The following is a 15,815-nucleotide window of genomic DNA, read 5'->3' on the forward strand; positions in this document are numbered from 1 at the left end:
TCTGCCAGGCTGGCAATTCTGAGGTAGAACAATCCATGTCCTTACTAAGTGGCCTATGTGCTCTACGCAACTGAGTCATGTGATTGTGCCAATTAAAAATGCGGTTCTTACACTGGATAATGGTCAGCAGACACTTTATCAGAGGAGCTAGGCTCTGGTCACTACGTAGCTATGCTGAGAGGGAAGGAACGCAATAATTTCTTGAGAAGTTTGACAAGTATCTGGTTGAATTGCCCATGGGTACCTTTACTTTGTCCTGTTTGCTCAATCCAAGAACAGGGAGGCCTCCTGTTTTGAACACTCCCTGCCCATTGAGTTGTGTAGTAGAAAGGGCCAACCTTGGTGCTTGAGGTGGCTCAGGTGAATTTTATATCCAATGTGTGAAGCTAGTACCATATGCTAAAGCATGTCGGGAGAGTCTATGGGGCTTACCTGTGCACTCAATGTTTCAAGTGGGCTTTCCACCCGAGGGAACGTCATTAACGGCACACCATGTGAATCCTCAGGCTTTCGTTTAACTGACATGGCCTGTATTCCTTTGAAGTTGTGAACAACACATATTCCCTAGCAGGAAATGGAGATTAGGGTCAGTAATAATTCAATGAAGATTTAATGCAATGGAGTTACCTATTTTTCTTTAAAAATGAATTGGGAATCTTCCACATCTGTGCGATTTACTGCTCAAAGCCTTAAGTGAATGCTTGCAGGATATCTGAAACCAGTTCAAAGCCCTTGTAAAGTTGGACGGATGTTTTCAGGGATGAGTCCACAGCTCTCCATGTTAAGTTGAAGGGCGATAACTTAGCCTCTGAAATTTGTGGCTAAATCTGCACTATCAGCGAGGGCCTCTGAGCATCCTAGCGTGAGTGGCAACACATTCACAGAACAGGGGCTTCCTGATACATAACTCTGTGACTATGTTGTGAATATGTTGAGATGTACCACTGTTGGTTAGACAGTGCATTAGAAGAGTTCAGGAGGGTTAAATTTGAAAGCACCCCTTTTTGGGAGTCCCAATACCAGTCACAAATGATGCGGTCCAAGGAGCCCCATATATTGGCTCTTGGACCGCATTATAATGAGGCAGGTGCTGTGAGTCATCCCTTATTAGGGCCAATGCTTGAACTCAAGATCAGTGGGGAGTGTGTGGGAGGGTGGAGCAGCGATTGGGATCAAGGGAGGAGGGGTTGAGGGTGGGATTGGAATGGGGACAGGGAATGTGGGACTTGGGCCTTGAACCTGGGATTGGACGGAATTGCTGGTGGGATTGGAAGTCACCGGATCATTGGAGGATCCGGGCATTGAATCAGAAACTGGAGGAGTCAGAGAGGATGAGGGAGAGGTGCCTGGGGGGCGGGGCCAGAGTGGAGGAAATGGGGTTTTGGAGTAGAAACTGCGGGTGTGGAGGGGGGAGTTGATCATGGGGTGAGGGATCAGAGCCTTGAACTCAAGAATAGGAGGAGGGGTGTTGAAATCAGGATCAAATGCTTCAGAGGAGGAATTGAGGGGAGGTTCTGGAAGAATTGGGGAGGTGTGTTGATAGATGGGTTTGGGGGGGGTACTGGGGGCTTTGGAGGTGGTCTGGATCAGCAGCAATCAATATGGTGATGTTACCTGTTTACCTTTTTTTATTTATGTGATGTTTGGGTTTGATTTTCATAAGGAAAGCCAATATTGCACCAGGGATCTGAAGAACACGTTAGGTCCCTTATTTTACAAAATCTGTTTTAGGTAAAAGGCACCTCTTCTTTGTCCTTACCCAATGTGGCATGCATCGCACATCAGACTGCAAATTTTTACATGCTCCCTGCCCTCCATTTTGGGACCTTAGGTGGTCCCAAAGCCCAGTTCATCCCAATCATCTCCTGAGGAGTTACTTCAAGATTGCTGGTTGCCTTCTCACGTGCCTTCAATGATTAAATGACAAAAAAAGAACCCCCATGGGGAAAGAAGCATTTGGGCAGACATTCCCCCTACATTTTAGGGAAATTTCCCAAACAAGAAGCAGTCTCAAGAGAGGCTTTTGGAGTAAAAAGAGCAAAATAATTTTCACAAACAAAATGAATCCAAAACAAAGTTACGGTTATCTAGTAACTCAATGAAATGGGGCAAGTTATCTTTAAGATCCCAGCATTAACCCTTTGCTATCGTTTTTTAAGTTCCCCTTACTTAATAATGCCACATGTTGGATCATTGGACCCTTGAGTGAAAAGGACAGAATTTAAACTGCTTGACTGTATCCTAACTGGGGAATTTGCATTGGACACCTGCCCTCACTTCTGGTGGAGTTTCGGGAATTGGGATGTTAAAACTGGCAGATCCCCTCTCCTACCCAAATCTGACCCGACTCCAGAGAGACCCAGGAACACTGCTACCAAACCATTGGATGTTGGGGCCCATAGGTAAATAGAGGCAGAGACCTACCTAGAAAGAGAGAGTTGCAATAAAGTGCGACTTGTTGGGAATTTATCTGTGCATGCATCATTGCAGTGAACACTATTTTCTTCTTTGCCATTGAATTCGATTAGTTTTCTGCGCATACTAACATGCAAGCAAATGTTGATATTAAAGCGATGCTTGATTTAGATCTTTGGACTGACTTTACATTCGAGCTGGTTCGTGTGCTGGTCATGTTGCAGCCAAGTTGCAGGACTCTGGGAGTTGTGGGTGCTAGAATGAAACATGTACCTTGTTCACTGTTAGTTGTAAAATGCTAAATGTGTGCGAAAGGAGCCTGTTTATAGTTTGCTTACTTATAGAGAACAGGGGAAATCTTTTTTCTATGCTTTGTGATCACCAACAATCGTACTGGTCCAACGGGAACTCACTCCACAGGGTAAGATGGGATATTTCTGTAATTTATTTACCACAAGTTTTCTGCTGGTCAGATCACCTAAGGAGAGGACAGTGCAATATTGTGATACCTATCTTGCCCAGAGGCACTGAATTCTCTTTGGAAATGTATAGTTGCTAGTTATCCCAAAGTTCTGGAACTTTATCTGCCCTCTCCTCCTAGTTCCAGAGGAATATTTAAATGCAGGGCTGTAAGATTTTGTTTACTTATTGCATTTATTGCCCATTCCTAACTGCCCTTGAGAAGGTGTTGGTGAGCCACCTTCTTCAACCACTGTACTCCATATGGTGTAGGTACACCCACAGTGCTGTTAGGAAGTTCCAGCGACAGTGAACGAACGGTGTGTAACTTGGAGGGGAAGATGAAATAAAGGCCATTATATCGGAGAAAATATCAACTGTAAAGCATGGCTTCCATTTTCACCTTAAGTGAGAGGTGAGGGTGGTCAGGGGGCATTGTGGTGTTGCTGAAGTTTAAACTGCATAAGAGTTGGAACAGACTGGATTTTAAGCGCTGTTTCTATTCCCAGAGAGTAAAGAGCCCCTGGTGTGTGTGGCTGGCTGGCACATTGGATACTGACTCTCTTTAACTCTCCCCAAGGGAGCTGGGCTAGTTCCTGACTGGGGCAGAGACTGCATCAGAGAGAAAGTAAGTGTCTTTATTGATAACACTTGGTCCCTGTGATCTTCTGGACTGGTTTTGACTACCTTAGGGGATCAGAAGGGAATTTTCTAGAGTATTTGTTCCCTTACTGGCCCTGGGTTTTCCTTCTCTACTTTTGGAGGGAGGTGGGGAAGGGAGAGAGGGAAGGGAAGGGAGTGATTTTTTGTTGTGACGCTCTGACCGTCTGGGTATAGGGCAGGACAGGTTTAAAGATCAAATGGCCTTTTCCTGCCCATCAGTTTTGTATGCTGGGGTGTAGGATGTGGATCTGCAACTTGTGATTTTCCACATGGAAAATTCCCAGTCCTTCCTAGCTGCCTGGTGAAGGAGGTCACAATGAACAAAGGGCCGAACGTCCTCACTGAGTAGGGGCGAGGACAACGAGGGAAAATTAGTGGAAAGCAAATTGTCGTATTTCTGTGCATTTGTCCATAACTGGTAAGTGGATGAAAGACACCCAGGAGAGAAGCCTGCTCACTTTCTCAGGTAGGAAATGGTGGACAGAGCTGGGAATGTAAGGGAGCACAGGAAAACTTAATTCCATCTAACTTTTGCTGAGTTAACTGAACTCAACCGGATCAATGTTGAGAGGTTGTCACTGGTCCCAATGTTCTAGGACATGGGGTGGGGGCAAGGGGAAAAGTACCAAGTTGCTTTGCATTTGATGATTCTCTCATTGACCCGGTGACTGGAAAGTATACTTTTTGGACACTGGGCAAGTGTTAACCATGATGGCTTCCCCAGTCAAATAGCCTGCTTCTGCATCAAAACTGCTGATGCTGGAAATCTGAAATAAAAACAGAAAGTGCTAGAGATATTCAGCAGGTCAGGCAGCATCTGTGGATGGAGAAACAGGCTTAAAATGTGCAGCATAAACCCTGCCGGCTTCAGGGCCCCACTGTCAGGCTGAAACAGGTATCAGAGTCCTTACTGTGTGGGGGACAGCCACTCACCTGTGATTTCACTTTTCCCCTCGAATTGGCCAATGAGTAGGCAGAGGCCGGCTCGTCGTCCAATGGCAGGTGGGCTCTCAAAAGTTGGAGAGCCAATAGGAGGCTGCCCAGCCTGGGAAGCAGCAGGAGCAGGTTGACCAGGAGAGCGAGAGACAGGATGCCCCAAGATGGAGGAACCCTCCCTCCAACATTTTTTTTTAATTTTAAAGGGAAAAATAAATCAACCAGCCAGGGACAGAGGTGCCTCCCTGCCCCCTGCCCCCCAAAACCATTCCCCACTGTCAGTGTGACCTCCAACTGCAACAGACCAGCAGGGAGGGCCTTGAAGCCTACCTGGAGTGCTGGATCCCAGTCTGCCCCCAGGAGTTTGCCTCCAGGCAGCTAAACTGTTTCCCACCGTCTCCAAGGACGTGAAGGCCAACTGGAAAATCCCAATCGCCAATGCCAACCCTCCCACCACCACTCCCACACACAACATTAGGCCTTAATAGGCCTCTAATTAGTTGAGACAGCGACCTGCCGTCTGTGGGAAGAAAGCCCTGCCACACACAACTCTCCTGCAGCACCCCCCTCCGCCCCCCCCGCACACATCCTCCCCTCCACCCCACCCTTGCCCCCCTCCCCCATCTCGACTCCAGAAAAATAGCTCGGGAGCCGGATGGTTCCTGGAAGCCAGCAAGCGGTACAAATTTCTGTCTCCGCGCCAACTGCCCCTGCCTCCCGCCTCTATCGGAGCCCTAAAATTTCAGGCCGTTGCATGAGGTGGACGACCTTTCATCAGAACCAGGCTGTAAGGGGATGAAGCTGAGGCCTTTGTGAAGGACGGATGGTTCAGGGTCAGAGAGGGCAATACACGGCAAGAGGTGAGGTTGGAAGAAGGTATGGGGGTCAGAGGAAAGGCAAGGGGAAGGTGAAGGGAAGGGGCTGCTTCTGCATGTGGTGCAGAATGACATTGGAGGAGTAATCGCTTGGGCATGGCCCAACCTCAGTCCCCAGCTTCTGTACAGAGAATGGCGTAGAGAATGTTCGAAGTGGGAGAATCCGGATTTAAAAACCTTGGGCTGATTTTCTACATTAACGCATGTTGTTGTCGAGGGAAATATTTTGTTGAATGCACACATGTGCCTTAACATAAATTCTGACTTTTCTTAGACCTGGCCGCCCTGCAGTAAGTTGACACATCTGTATATCTTCAATGTTGAAAAGATAAGATGGACTTACCAAAAACAAAGCTACTGTGCTGCCCAGTACAAAGCCTGCAATCACATCAGAGCAGTGATTGCGGTACTCAGAGACCCGGTTCAATCCTGTTAAAAAAGCAGCACAGAGAGCCCCCAAGCACAACACGGGTTTGGCTAACCTGCTGCTTTTGGTCTTTATTGTGCTTGTGATGTACATCTGAAACAGAATGAGACCACACACACTGATCAGTGGCACACACGTATTTCTCTATCTTATATATTTTTTAAAATCACAAGCCAGTGTGCGCAATACCAGGGATCCCGATGAATATTGATGATGCTACACCGAGCATCGCTGTGACGCTTTTCACATTACAGCAGGGACTGCATTTCAAAAGCCCTTCACTGGCAGTAAAGCACATTAGGACGTCCTGAGGTCGTGAAAAGTGCTATATAAATGCGAGCACTTTCTGCACTTCCAATTAATTTAAACGCTTGTGCGTTTATTTCTCTTTGTGGTGAAAGTTACCAGGACTTAAAAACATGAACCAAAGTCTTCAAAAGTAAAGCAGATGTTCTCCACCACGTTATTCCATTCAATTTGGTTTCTGGGGTGAAATTATGATATGACATTTATTTTAATGACCTAGATCTTGGAATGCAGGGCACAATTTCAGAATTTGTGGATAATATGAAACTTGGGAGCATTGTGAATGGGGAGGAGGAATAGTGTAGAACTTCAAACAGACATAGACAAGTTGGTGGAATGGGTGGCAGATGAAGTTCAATGCAGAGAAATGTGAAGTGATTTATTTTGGTTGGAAGAACATGGAGGGACGATATAAAATAAAGGACTCAACCCTAAAGGGGCTGGCGGAGCAGAGGGCCCTGGTGTATATGTACATAAATCACTGAAGGTGGTAGGCCAGGTTGAGAGAGTGGCTAATGTAGCATACAGTATTCTAGGCTTTATTTAGGCATTGAGTACAAGAGCAAGGAGGTTATGCTGAACTTGATTAAGGCACTATGTTCAGCCTCAACTGGAGTATGGCATCCAGTTCTGGGCGCCGCACTTTAGGAAAGATGTGAAGACATTGGAGAGAGTACAGAAAAGATTCATGAGAATGGTTCCAGGGATGAGGAACTTCAGTTATGAAAATAGGTCAGAGAAGTTGGGACTGTTTTCTTTGGGTGGTGGTCGGGGGTGGGGGGAAAGAAGGTGAGAGGAGTTTGATAGAGGTATTCAAAATCATGAGGGGACGGAGTAGATAGGGAGAAACTGTTCCCACTCATGAAAGGATCAAGAATGAGAGGGCAAAGATTTAAAATAATTGGCAAAATAAGCAAAACCAATATGGGAAAAAACATTTTCACACAGCAAGTGGTTAAGGCCTGAAATGCACTGCCTGAGGTTGTGGTGGAGGCAGGTTCAATCAAAGCATTCGAATGGGAATTAGACTGTTATCTGAACAGGGAGAATGGCACTCGGGGAATTGATCTTTCGGAAAGCTGGTGCAGGCGCGATGGGCCGAATGGCCTCCTTTTAAGTTGTAACAATTCTGTGATTCTGTGATGTTGATTGAAAAATGTGAAGAAAAATGCTATAAATAATCGACAAAATCACCAGGACATTGAAAGGCTGCAAACACTTATTCATTAAGTTTTCGATCACACTAAGGTGCAAGAGTCAATGCTAACCCAAAACTGTTTACAGCAAATGTTCACGGGGATGAAATTCGACTTGGGAGTAAATACAAGGTGAGTGGTGTTGCATCTGCCATCAGTTATACATATTCAACAGCAACTTGCATTTATATAGAGGGTGGAATCGTCCCAGGTTTGCACTAAGTGCAGTAGTGGGTGGGTAAAACGTTTTACCCGTTGGCCGCAATGGTGGGTTTTCACGTAGTTTCTTCGCAAACCCACCACATTATTTATGCATTCCTGGGAAACACGCTGTTTCCATGGTGGGCGGGCTCCGATTCACCTGCCACACCATCACCTCGCCACTTCTTCACACCAGGCACCACATTTAACGTACAGCCGCGCTCAGTACTTCCAGCCCAGAACTGCAGCAAATAAGACATGGTCCTGAAAGGCAAGAAGACTGCAGCCCTCGAGCGCCTTTTGGACGCCGTGGAGGCCCACTGTGATGTTCTCTACCTCCACTCTGGCCGCAGGAGGGGCAACTACGTTACCACTCCGGCTTGGTAGGTGATGGCAGTGGTGATCTGTGCAAGAAGAGATTGGCCATCCAATGCAGATAGAGGGTAAATGATCTCATCCATGCAGCCACGGATGGCAACCATCTCTTCACTCTAAACTCAGACACTCAAGCTCATCACACATTCACTGGCATCTCACTCACTGCCAGCTCAAGGGACATCACCACCCATTCTCACACACACACCCTCCCATGTCCATCTGGCCTTATCTCCTCTGAAGGCTGCCTCCTTAGCCCGCACCATTTTGAGGCCACTTGCACAGACCAACATGTGCCCCCACAAACACCCTGGGATACACACACACCCTGGGATACCCCCCTTCCCCAGTACAGCCCTAGCCCTGCAGCCTCTTCCCTTGCCTAAGGCCACTTCTTCCCCTTTCCCTGTGCAAGACCTTACCCTGAAGCCATTGAAAAGCCACCCACATACGGCTGATCTGGTAGGTGAGAGACCTATCCGTGACCTCCCCTAAAAGAAATGTGGTGCTGCCTGTGAAGCCTGGCGCTGATGACTACGAGTGCTGCCCGAAGCAAGGTAGGCAAACAAACCTTGAAGTCCCGAGCGAAGTGCAGTTCGCCAGGCACATGCCTTATATATGATGTCATGAAACATGTCGGCGTGTTTTCCCGCCAATGTGGGCGGACAATCCAGTGGGAGAGGGATGAGTCCAGCAGGCTGGCCATATAATGATATGCTGTTGCATTACAGTGAAGTTCCTGCTGTCCGATGATGGGGAATGTGGCCCGCCATCAGCGGGCAGAGCAGCCAATCACAAACTGGTTTCAAGATGTGAAATCGATTTTTGGCCTTCTCGCCATATTGTCTGCTCACGCCACCAAACACCCCCGATACTGGCTGGGCACGGAAAATCCCAGCCAGTACCTTTAACACAGTGAAAAGTCTTCACAGGAGCATCATCATAACACAATTTGACACCAAGCCACATAAGGAGATGTTAGGACAGGGAAGAGGAAGGTTTTAATGAGCATCTTAAAGGAGGAGAGAGAGTGGTAGAGCTGAGGAGACAGTCAGGGAGGGAATTTCAGGGGCTAGAGCCCAGGCAACTGAAGACATGGTCGCCAATGATGGAGCAGGAAGCACAAGAGGTCAAAATTGGGAAAGTGCAGAGATCTCAGGGAATTGTAGGGCCAGAGGAGGGAAGGGTAAGGACATGGAGGACTAAGGCCCATCCAAGTATTGAATATCAGGAAATATAACAGACAGCAGATGCAATGGAGACTGTTTTGCATTCCTTCTCAACTCTAATTCCACACGCCACGTCTTCTACTGATTTCTACACTCACCAATTATGAGACCATGTGTGGGAATCTTGTGTTGTAGCAGTGCTTTGTAACAATAACTCACTCCTTTCATCCAATAACACCCCTTTTCCCCCTCCCAACACTTGGCAGTCAGGATAACAGAATGGTCCAAATCATTCTATGTCTCTATAGCAGGCTATTGAGTTGGATGATCAGCCATGATCATAATGAATGGCGGAGCAGGCTCGAAGGGCCGAATGGCCTACTCCTGCTCCTATTTTCTATGTTTCTATAAGTCCTGTAGCCTACCAATACCACACTTTAGTTAACCTTCCCTTTCCCACTTAGCTACTACAGAATAACCACCCAACCCACCCTCATGTCTGAACAAGACTATCCATCTAGCATGCCTTTTGAATGGAAGCCCTTTCATTAAGAACATAAGAGCATAAGAAATAGGAACAGTAGGCCATTTGGCCCCTTGAGCCTGCTCCATCATTCAATAAGATCATGGCTGATCTTTTCTCTCCCTGCCCTCATGTCTCTTGATTCCCTTGGTGTCCAAAAAAAAAAGACAAAAAAAAGTTCAACAACAGTCTTTACTCATTCACTCCAACTCCAAAAAGTTAATGCGGGAAGAATCCTTACTGTCAGCGGGAGAAAACAAGCACAATTACAGCGAGAGAGTGTGAGAGAAACCGTGTAGGATTGGTGAGTGGGCAAAAACTTGGCAGATGGAATATAATGTGGGAAAGTGTGAGGTTATGCACTTTGGCAGGAAGAATAGAGGAGCAAAATATTATTTAAAGAAGAAAGAATGCAGCACAGAGGGATTTGGGAGTCCCTTTGCATGACTCCCAAAAAGCTAACATACAAGTTCAACTGGTAATAGGGAAAGCAAATGTAATGTTAGCCTTTATTTCAAAGGGACTGGAGTATAAAAATAGGGAAGCCTTGCTAAAGCTATAAAAGGCACTAGTTAGACCACATCTAGAATATTGTGAAAAATTTTGGTCCCCTTATCTAAGGAAAGATATACTGGCATTGGAGGCACTCCAGAGAAGGCTCACTAGGTTAAGCCCAAGTATGTAGGGATTTTCTTATGAGGAAAGGCTGAGTAGTTTGGGCCTGTACTCATTAGAATTTATAAGAATGAGAGGCGACCTCATTGAAACATATAAGATTCTTAGGGGGCTTGACAGGGTAGATGCTGAGAGGTTGTTTCCCCTTGTAGAAGAGTCTAGGACCTAAGGGCATAATCTCAGAGTAAGGGGGCACCCATTTAAAACAGAGATGAGGAGGAATTTCTTCTCTCAGAAGTTAGTAAAACTGTGGAACTCTTTACCTTGGCGGCTGGGTCGTTAAGTTTATTCAAAGCTGAGATAGACAGATTTTTAATCAGTAAGGGAACCAAGAGGTATGGGGAAAAGGCAGGAAAGTGGAGTTGAGGATTATCAAATCAGCCATGATCTCAATGAATGGCAGATCAGATTTGATGGGCCAAATGGCCCACTTCTGCTCCTATGTCTTATAGTCCTATGGTCTTATACATTCAGCATTTACTTAGTTGCAAGCAGAGGACAAGTACAAACAAATTATACTGTTCAGCTAACCCACAATAAAGCTCAGTGATGAAAGAAAGGGAGCTCTTGTGGTGCAGTGGGTAGGATCCCTTTTTCTGAAGTAGAAGCTCTGGTTCAAGACCCACTCCAGGACTTGAATGCCATGGAAGGTGTGTTCTTAACATGGCCAAGCAGATTGAGTATGAATCTATAAATCCTTCCAAAGTATGCCAATGGCAGGCGGTAAGAGCGGGAGAGATACTTGGTCAGCCATGTGATGGAAAGGAAATTAGAGCCTCTACCATTACTATCCACAGCTCAACTATGACATGCTTGAGAAAGTGCATGTTGCCACAGCAATTTGGACTTTTGGGGGGATGGTCAGTTGGCTGGACTGCTGCTGTGGATCAGATTGATGCCAATAGCACAGGGTTTGAATCCTTGTTCTGGGGTGGATTTGGGATCTGCCTCCTTGCCCTGCCTGTGGTGGAGGTTGAGGTGCTATGGGTTCAGACCTGCCTTTGGGCAGAGAGCTCAAGAAGTGAAAGAAAAGCATTAACAAAGGTGAAAGCAAAAAACTGCGGATGCTGGAAATCCAAAACAAAAATAAAAATACCTGGAAAAACTCAGCAGGTCTGGCAGCATCTGCGGAGAGGAGCGCAGTTAATGTTTCGAGTCCGTGTGACTCTTCAACAGAACTGCAAAGGTGAATTGCTTAAGTATTGCACAGCATCCTCAGAACGGTTTATTAAACCGCATTTTAAGAGACAATACATCATTCGACCACTAGAAGGCATTAAGCACATGCATATTTGGCTCTTTGCAATAAGGCTACTTTGAAACATTAATTCCTGCAAGCTAGATAAATAACTCAAGATTGGTTTAAAGTCACGTTTGGAGGCTTCTGCAAATATAGGGACTCAATGAAGTCATTTTTAAAGAGATTAATGGCAATGACATTCAGCTTAAGCTCTACTCTTGGAAAGGTTCCAGACAGGAAAATACTTTAGCTCCAAAACCCTAAAAGATAAAATTTCCTTAGTCAGAACTGTAACTTTACAATTATTTTGATGGACTAGAACAGTATTTTATTGGCACCGCTAATCTGATCTTAGCTGTGAGAGCACAGGAGTGAGGAACTTAATTGTGTTAATATTACAACACAGTGCTGAGAACTGTAAAGTTTTGGCCCACATTAATAGAGATTTTGCTCGCTAGGTGAGTTATACAACCAGCCTAGTAGTCTTGAAGATTCCTTTGAGGAGCAGTTGGTGAAGTGAAATACTTTGTAAACCTCGTATACAAGAGTCGCAAGAGTAAAACAGCAATTTTAACCAAAAAAACTCCCCACACTTTAGTATAATAAAAACAGAGAATGCTGGGAAGAGTCATACGGACTTGAAACATTAACTCTGTTTCTCTCTCCGCAGATGTTGCCAGACCTGCTGAGTTTTTCCAGCATCTTCTGTTTTTAATACAGATTTCCAGCATCCGCAGTATTTTGGCCTTACCCACATCTCAGAAATGTCAAACACTGACCTAATCGAGTATGAGCAGCTTCGAATAAATCGTAAGCGGCTTGACATTTAAACACCATTCTTTGTGCTGTATTTTTCACAGAGATTTTGCAAAATTATATCACAATCGGTGCTGATTTGAAAATATGCATAATCAAGGGTTTTGAATGCAGAATAATCCCTTCAATCTGAATCCCTTCAGCAAACATGTTTAAAACAGCACACTGTTGCTACTGTACTCCTCAATCTACAGTTTGCTAATGATCCTCTGAGCGGTGAATTCATAAGACAAAATGCAGTCTGGCAAAGGCTTCTCAGTATTATTTGAATAGGCTCTAGAAGGAATCTCACCACCACCTTCTGAGTTAGAGATGGGGCAATAAATGCTGGCCTGGCCAATGATGCCCACATCTCAGGAATAAATGTGAGAAAAAAAAGGACTGGACTAAGATGAGGACTTGCAGGAAATGGAGCTGAGGGTGCAACAATTAATTAAAAATGTCAACAATTACCTTTTGATTATATATTCTCAGTATTTGCACTTCAACTCTCCAGGAAAACCCGTTATTAATATTTTATTTTCTCTTCCATTCTGATTTCCCTTTCCCACTTGTGTCCGATGATTGGGAAATCCAACTACGAAACCATTCTCCCACCCTGCATTTTCCCCCTATTGTGACATTCCCCTTCGATTGATGCAGAGTTGTTAAAAGTCACATATGTCACATTTTCCTTTGCTACTAGATTCATCCCAACCTCCATATGAATGCTCTATCATCAAAATGAGCTTACAGGCAGGACTCATGAGGCTTCTCCTTGGAATCTCCCTTTAACTGGCTTTGCAAGCTAAGATAACATGGGCAGGATTGTCCCTGCGGGCTTCAGGACTTCGACATCAGACTCAAACAGGGGTCAGAAGCCCGCACACAATGTGGAGAACTGTTACTCACCTGTTACCCTCCTTGAGGGAGAGCAGGCTTAGGAAGCTGGACCAGGGGGCAGCGGCTGGGGGTGCCAATAGGAGGCCCCACAGCAGCAGCAGGATGCAGGTGGTTGAGCGAGAGGGCACCCTAAGAAAAGGCACCCTCTCTCCAATGCTTTTGAATGTAAAATAAAAATTGGATCTTTGTAGCTGGGTCACCATTGCTGTTGTGGTATGGGTTCTCTAGGTATCTCAATGATGAGAACCTAAGACTTGCATTTTTAAACATGAACTCTTTATTGTTAACCTTTAACTATTTACAGATGTCAGGTTACTGTCATGCATAGTGCTGTTACCTCCATGCAGGCTGGTTCCAGAGTGTCCTCTAGACTGTTCACTCAATCTGCTACCATGTGACTCTATACACCACACTGCGGGTGGTGTTATTCTCCAGTTCCATGTTAACCCTTGCTCTGCCGAGCACCTTTACATTACAATGGCTTGTAGGCACATCGTATAACATTTGCAAGGGATGGGGGGAATCCACCCCCACCCCCCCCCCCCACCCCCTCTGCTACTCACCCTCCACCACCCCCCACCTCCGCCAACTCTGGGAAACTGGCCTGTGATTGTGCACCTTCACGCTGGCCGGTGATATGAATTTCATATTCATATTCCGCTGGCCTCCATGCCCACTCCCATTGAGGCTAAAAATTCAGCCCCATATTTGTTTCCATTTACTCTAGAGAAACTATTTAGTGTTCTGTGTTGGCAGCAGAAATTTGGGGCTGAATTTTCCCCCCGTTGGGGGGGGATGTTGATGGGCAGACGCGTGCGGGTGCGCTTCCGATCGGAGGCAAGGCGCCATTTTACGTGGGCGGGCCAATTAAGGCCCACCCAGTGTGACGTCCACAGGGAAGTGCTATGCGCTCCCAGTGCGGCCGGGGGGTGAGGGCGGGGGGGGGAAATCCCAAAATCGAGAGTGCGCTCTTTCGCACGTACACACGAAAGAGCGCACTCATCTCCCTGAGGCTAAGTGCAGCCTCAGGGAGATCGGCTCTACTTTCAAAAATATTAAAAATAGAAAAAAAAAATTCCCTTACATGTCCCCTCATGTGACAATGTCACATGAGTTGGGACATGTTCATAATTTCCAAAAAAACTTTATTAAAAATGTTAAAACCCTACATGAAACCTCATTCCGCCTGTGGATGAGGTTTCATGTTTTTTTCACTTCTCGCCGCGGCTCCTGGCTGACCTGCCAACCTTAAGGTTGGGGGGGCAGGTCCATTAATTACTTTAATTGATCTGTCCACGGCCTCAAGTGGCCATTGACAGGTCGTCAGGCCCACAGCTGATTTTGCGGCGCCCCCACCTTCCTGAAAATTTAAATGGAGCGCAGTGACACCGGGAGTTCCGCCTGACGTCACTGCGCTTCACTTTACAAGTCGGCAAGCAGGCCCCACCCCCGCTCGCCAACGGTAAAATCTAGCCCTTGGAGTCTGCTATTCGAAGGTTACTTTTCTCTTCCAAATCTTTCAGTTGACAACCTTGATTTCTGAATCTCCATCTTCCTGACAGCAACCATCATGAAGAATAATCTGATCTCTCTGTCAGATTGGTTTCTAGGTGATTCTTTTTTGACAGCAACAGCGGCCTGTGTGGCAAAAATCCAAAATTGCATGGAGTTTACAGCATGGAGATAGGCCATTCGGCCCATGCATCCGGTCTATGCCAGAGCTGCTTCACATGAACCTCCTCCCACCTTTCCTCAACTAACACGATCAACATATCCTTCTGTTCCTTTCTCTCTCACGTGTTTATCTAGCTTCCCCTTAAAGGCACCTGTGTTCTTTGAGTCAATCACTCTACATGGTAGCGAGTTGCACATTCTATGCTGTCTGGGCAAAGAAGCTTCTCCTGAATTCTTTACTGGGATTTTTTAAAAGTGATTATCTTATATTTATGACCCCTAGTTTTAGATTCTCCCACGCCTTCTCTCCACCTACCCAATGAAACCCCTTTAAAGACCTCCATTAGGTCCCTCTTTAGCCTTCTCTATTCTAGAGAGAAGAACCCCAGCTTGTTCAGTCCCTCCTGACAGTTATGTTGAATGGTAAGTATAAGGAACAAAATATCACCAAACAGCAGGTCGGCATTCAACTAGTGTAACAGAATGTGCAATTAGTTGGTGCATTTTGCTAGCAGTGCACAACAATAGCATGTGCAACAAGTGAAGAGGGCACTCAGTAAAGCGTATATCTCCACCATGCTGGGTTAACTCAATCTTATTATAATTACACAGCTCTTTTCTGAGGCTTTTCCCTGCCCGGTTGATGTTCTGTAATTGCAAAGCTGAAAAAAGAAATTTCCTTATTAAGGGCTTCCATCACACTGAGGAGGCTTCAGGCCAATCCACATCCAAGAACCTGCTTTGAAAACTCTGCTCACATTTTGACAGCTGTGACTAATTGCACCAACTGCAACAGAGACAATCCACAACATTCTAAAGCAATCGACAATATACTTTTAAAAAAGTCAATCCACTCTATCTCCCAATTGTTCCTTTAAAAAATTCAAGGATCTGGATCCATATCTTCACCAAAACCTGAACAGTCCTTTCTTGGCCCATGCCCTACCTGAATACCAAGTTTATTTGGCATCTGTCCATTAGTT

At 45.7% G+C, this 15,815-nt stretch overlaps 1 protein-coding gene across 7 annotated transcripts in view; it reads right to left on the reverse strand.

The window, feature by feature from the left end:
* Positions 1–15,815, reverse strand: part of plppr1 (phospholipid phosphatase related 1) — a 122,975-nt gene that overhangs the window by 7,522 nt on the left and 99,638 nt on the right. For all 7 annotated transcript variants that reach the window (XR_013580599.1, XM_078570889.1, XM_078570864.1 and 4 more), the window contains 2 exons: positions 5,692–5,868; positions 433–564 (listed from right to left, as the gene is read on the reverse strand). Coding sequence is in view for 6 of the 7 variants with exons in the window: in XM_078570889.1 (XP_078427015.1) it covers positions 433–564; positions 5,692–5,868 (309 nt within the window). In the remaining variant the exon portion in view is untranslated. The remainder of the gene's footprint in view (positions 1–432; positions 565–5,691; positions 5,869–15,815) is intronic.

The sequence above is a fragment of the Cetorhinus maximus genome, chromosome 2 (genome assembly GCF_964194155.1).
Source record: "Cetorhinus maximus chromosome 2, sCetMax3.hap1.1, whole genome shotgun sequence".
Taxonomy (NCBI): domain Eukaryota; kingdom Metazoa; phylum Chordata; class Chondrichthyes; order Lamniformes; family Cetorhinidae; genus Cetorhinus; species Cetorhinus maximus.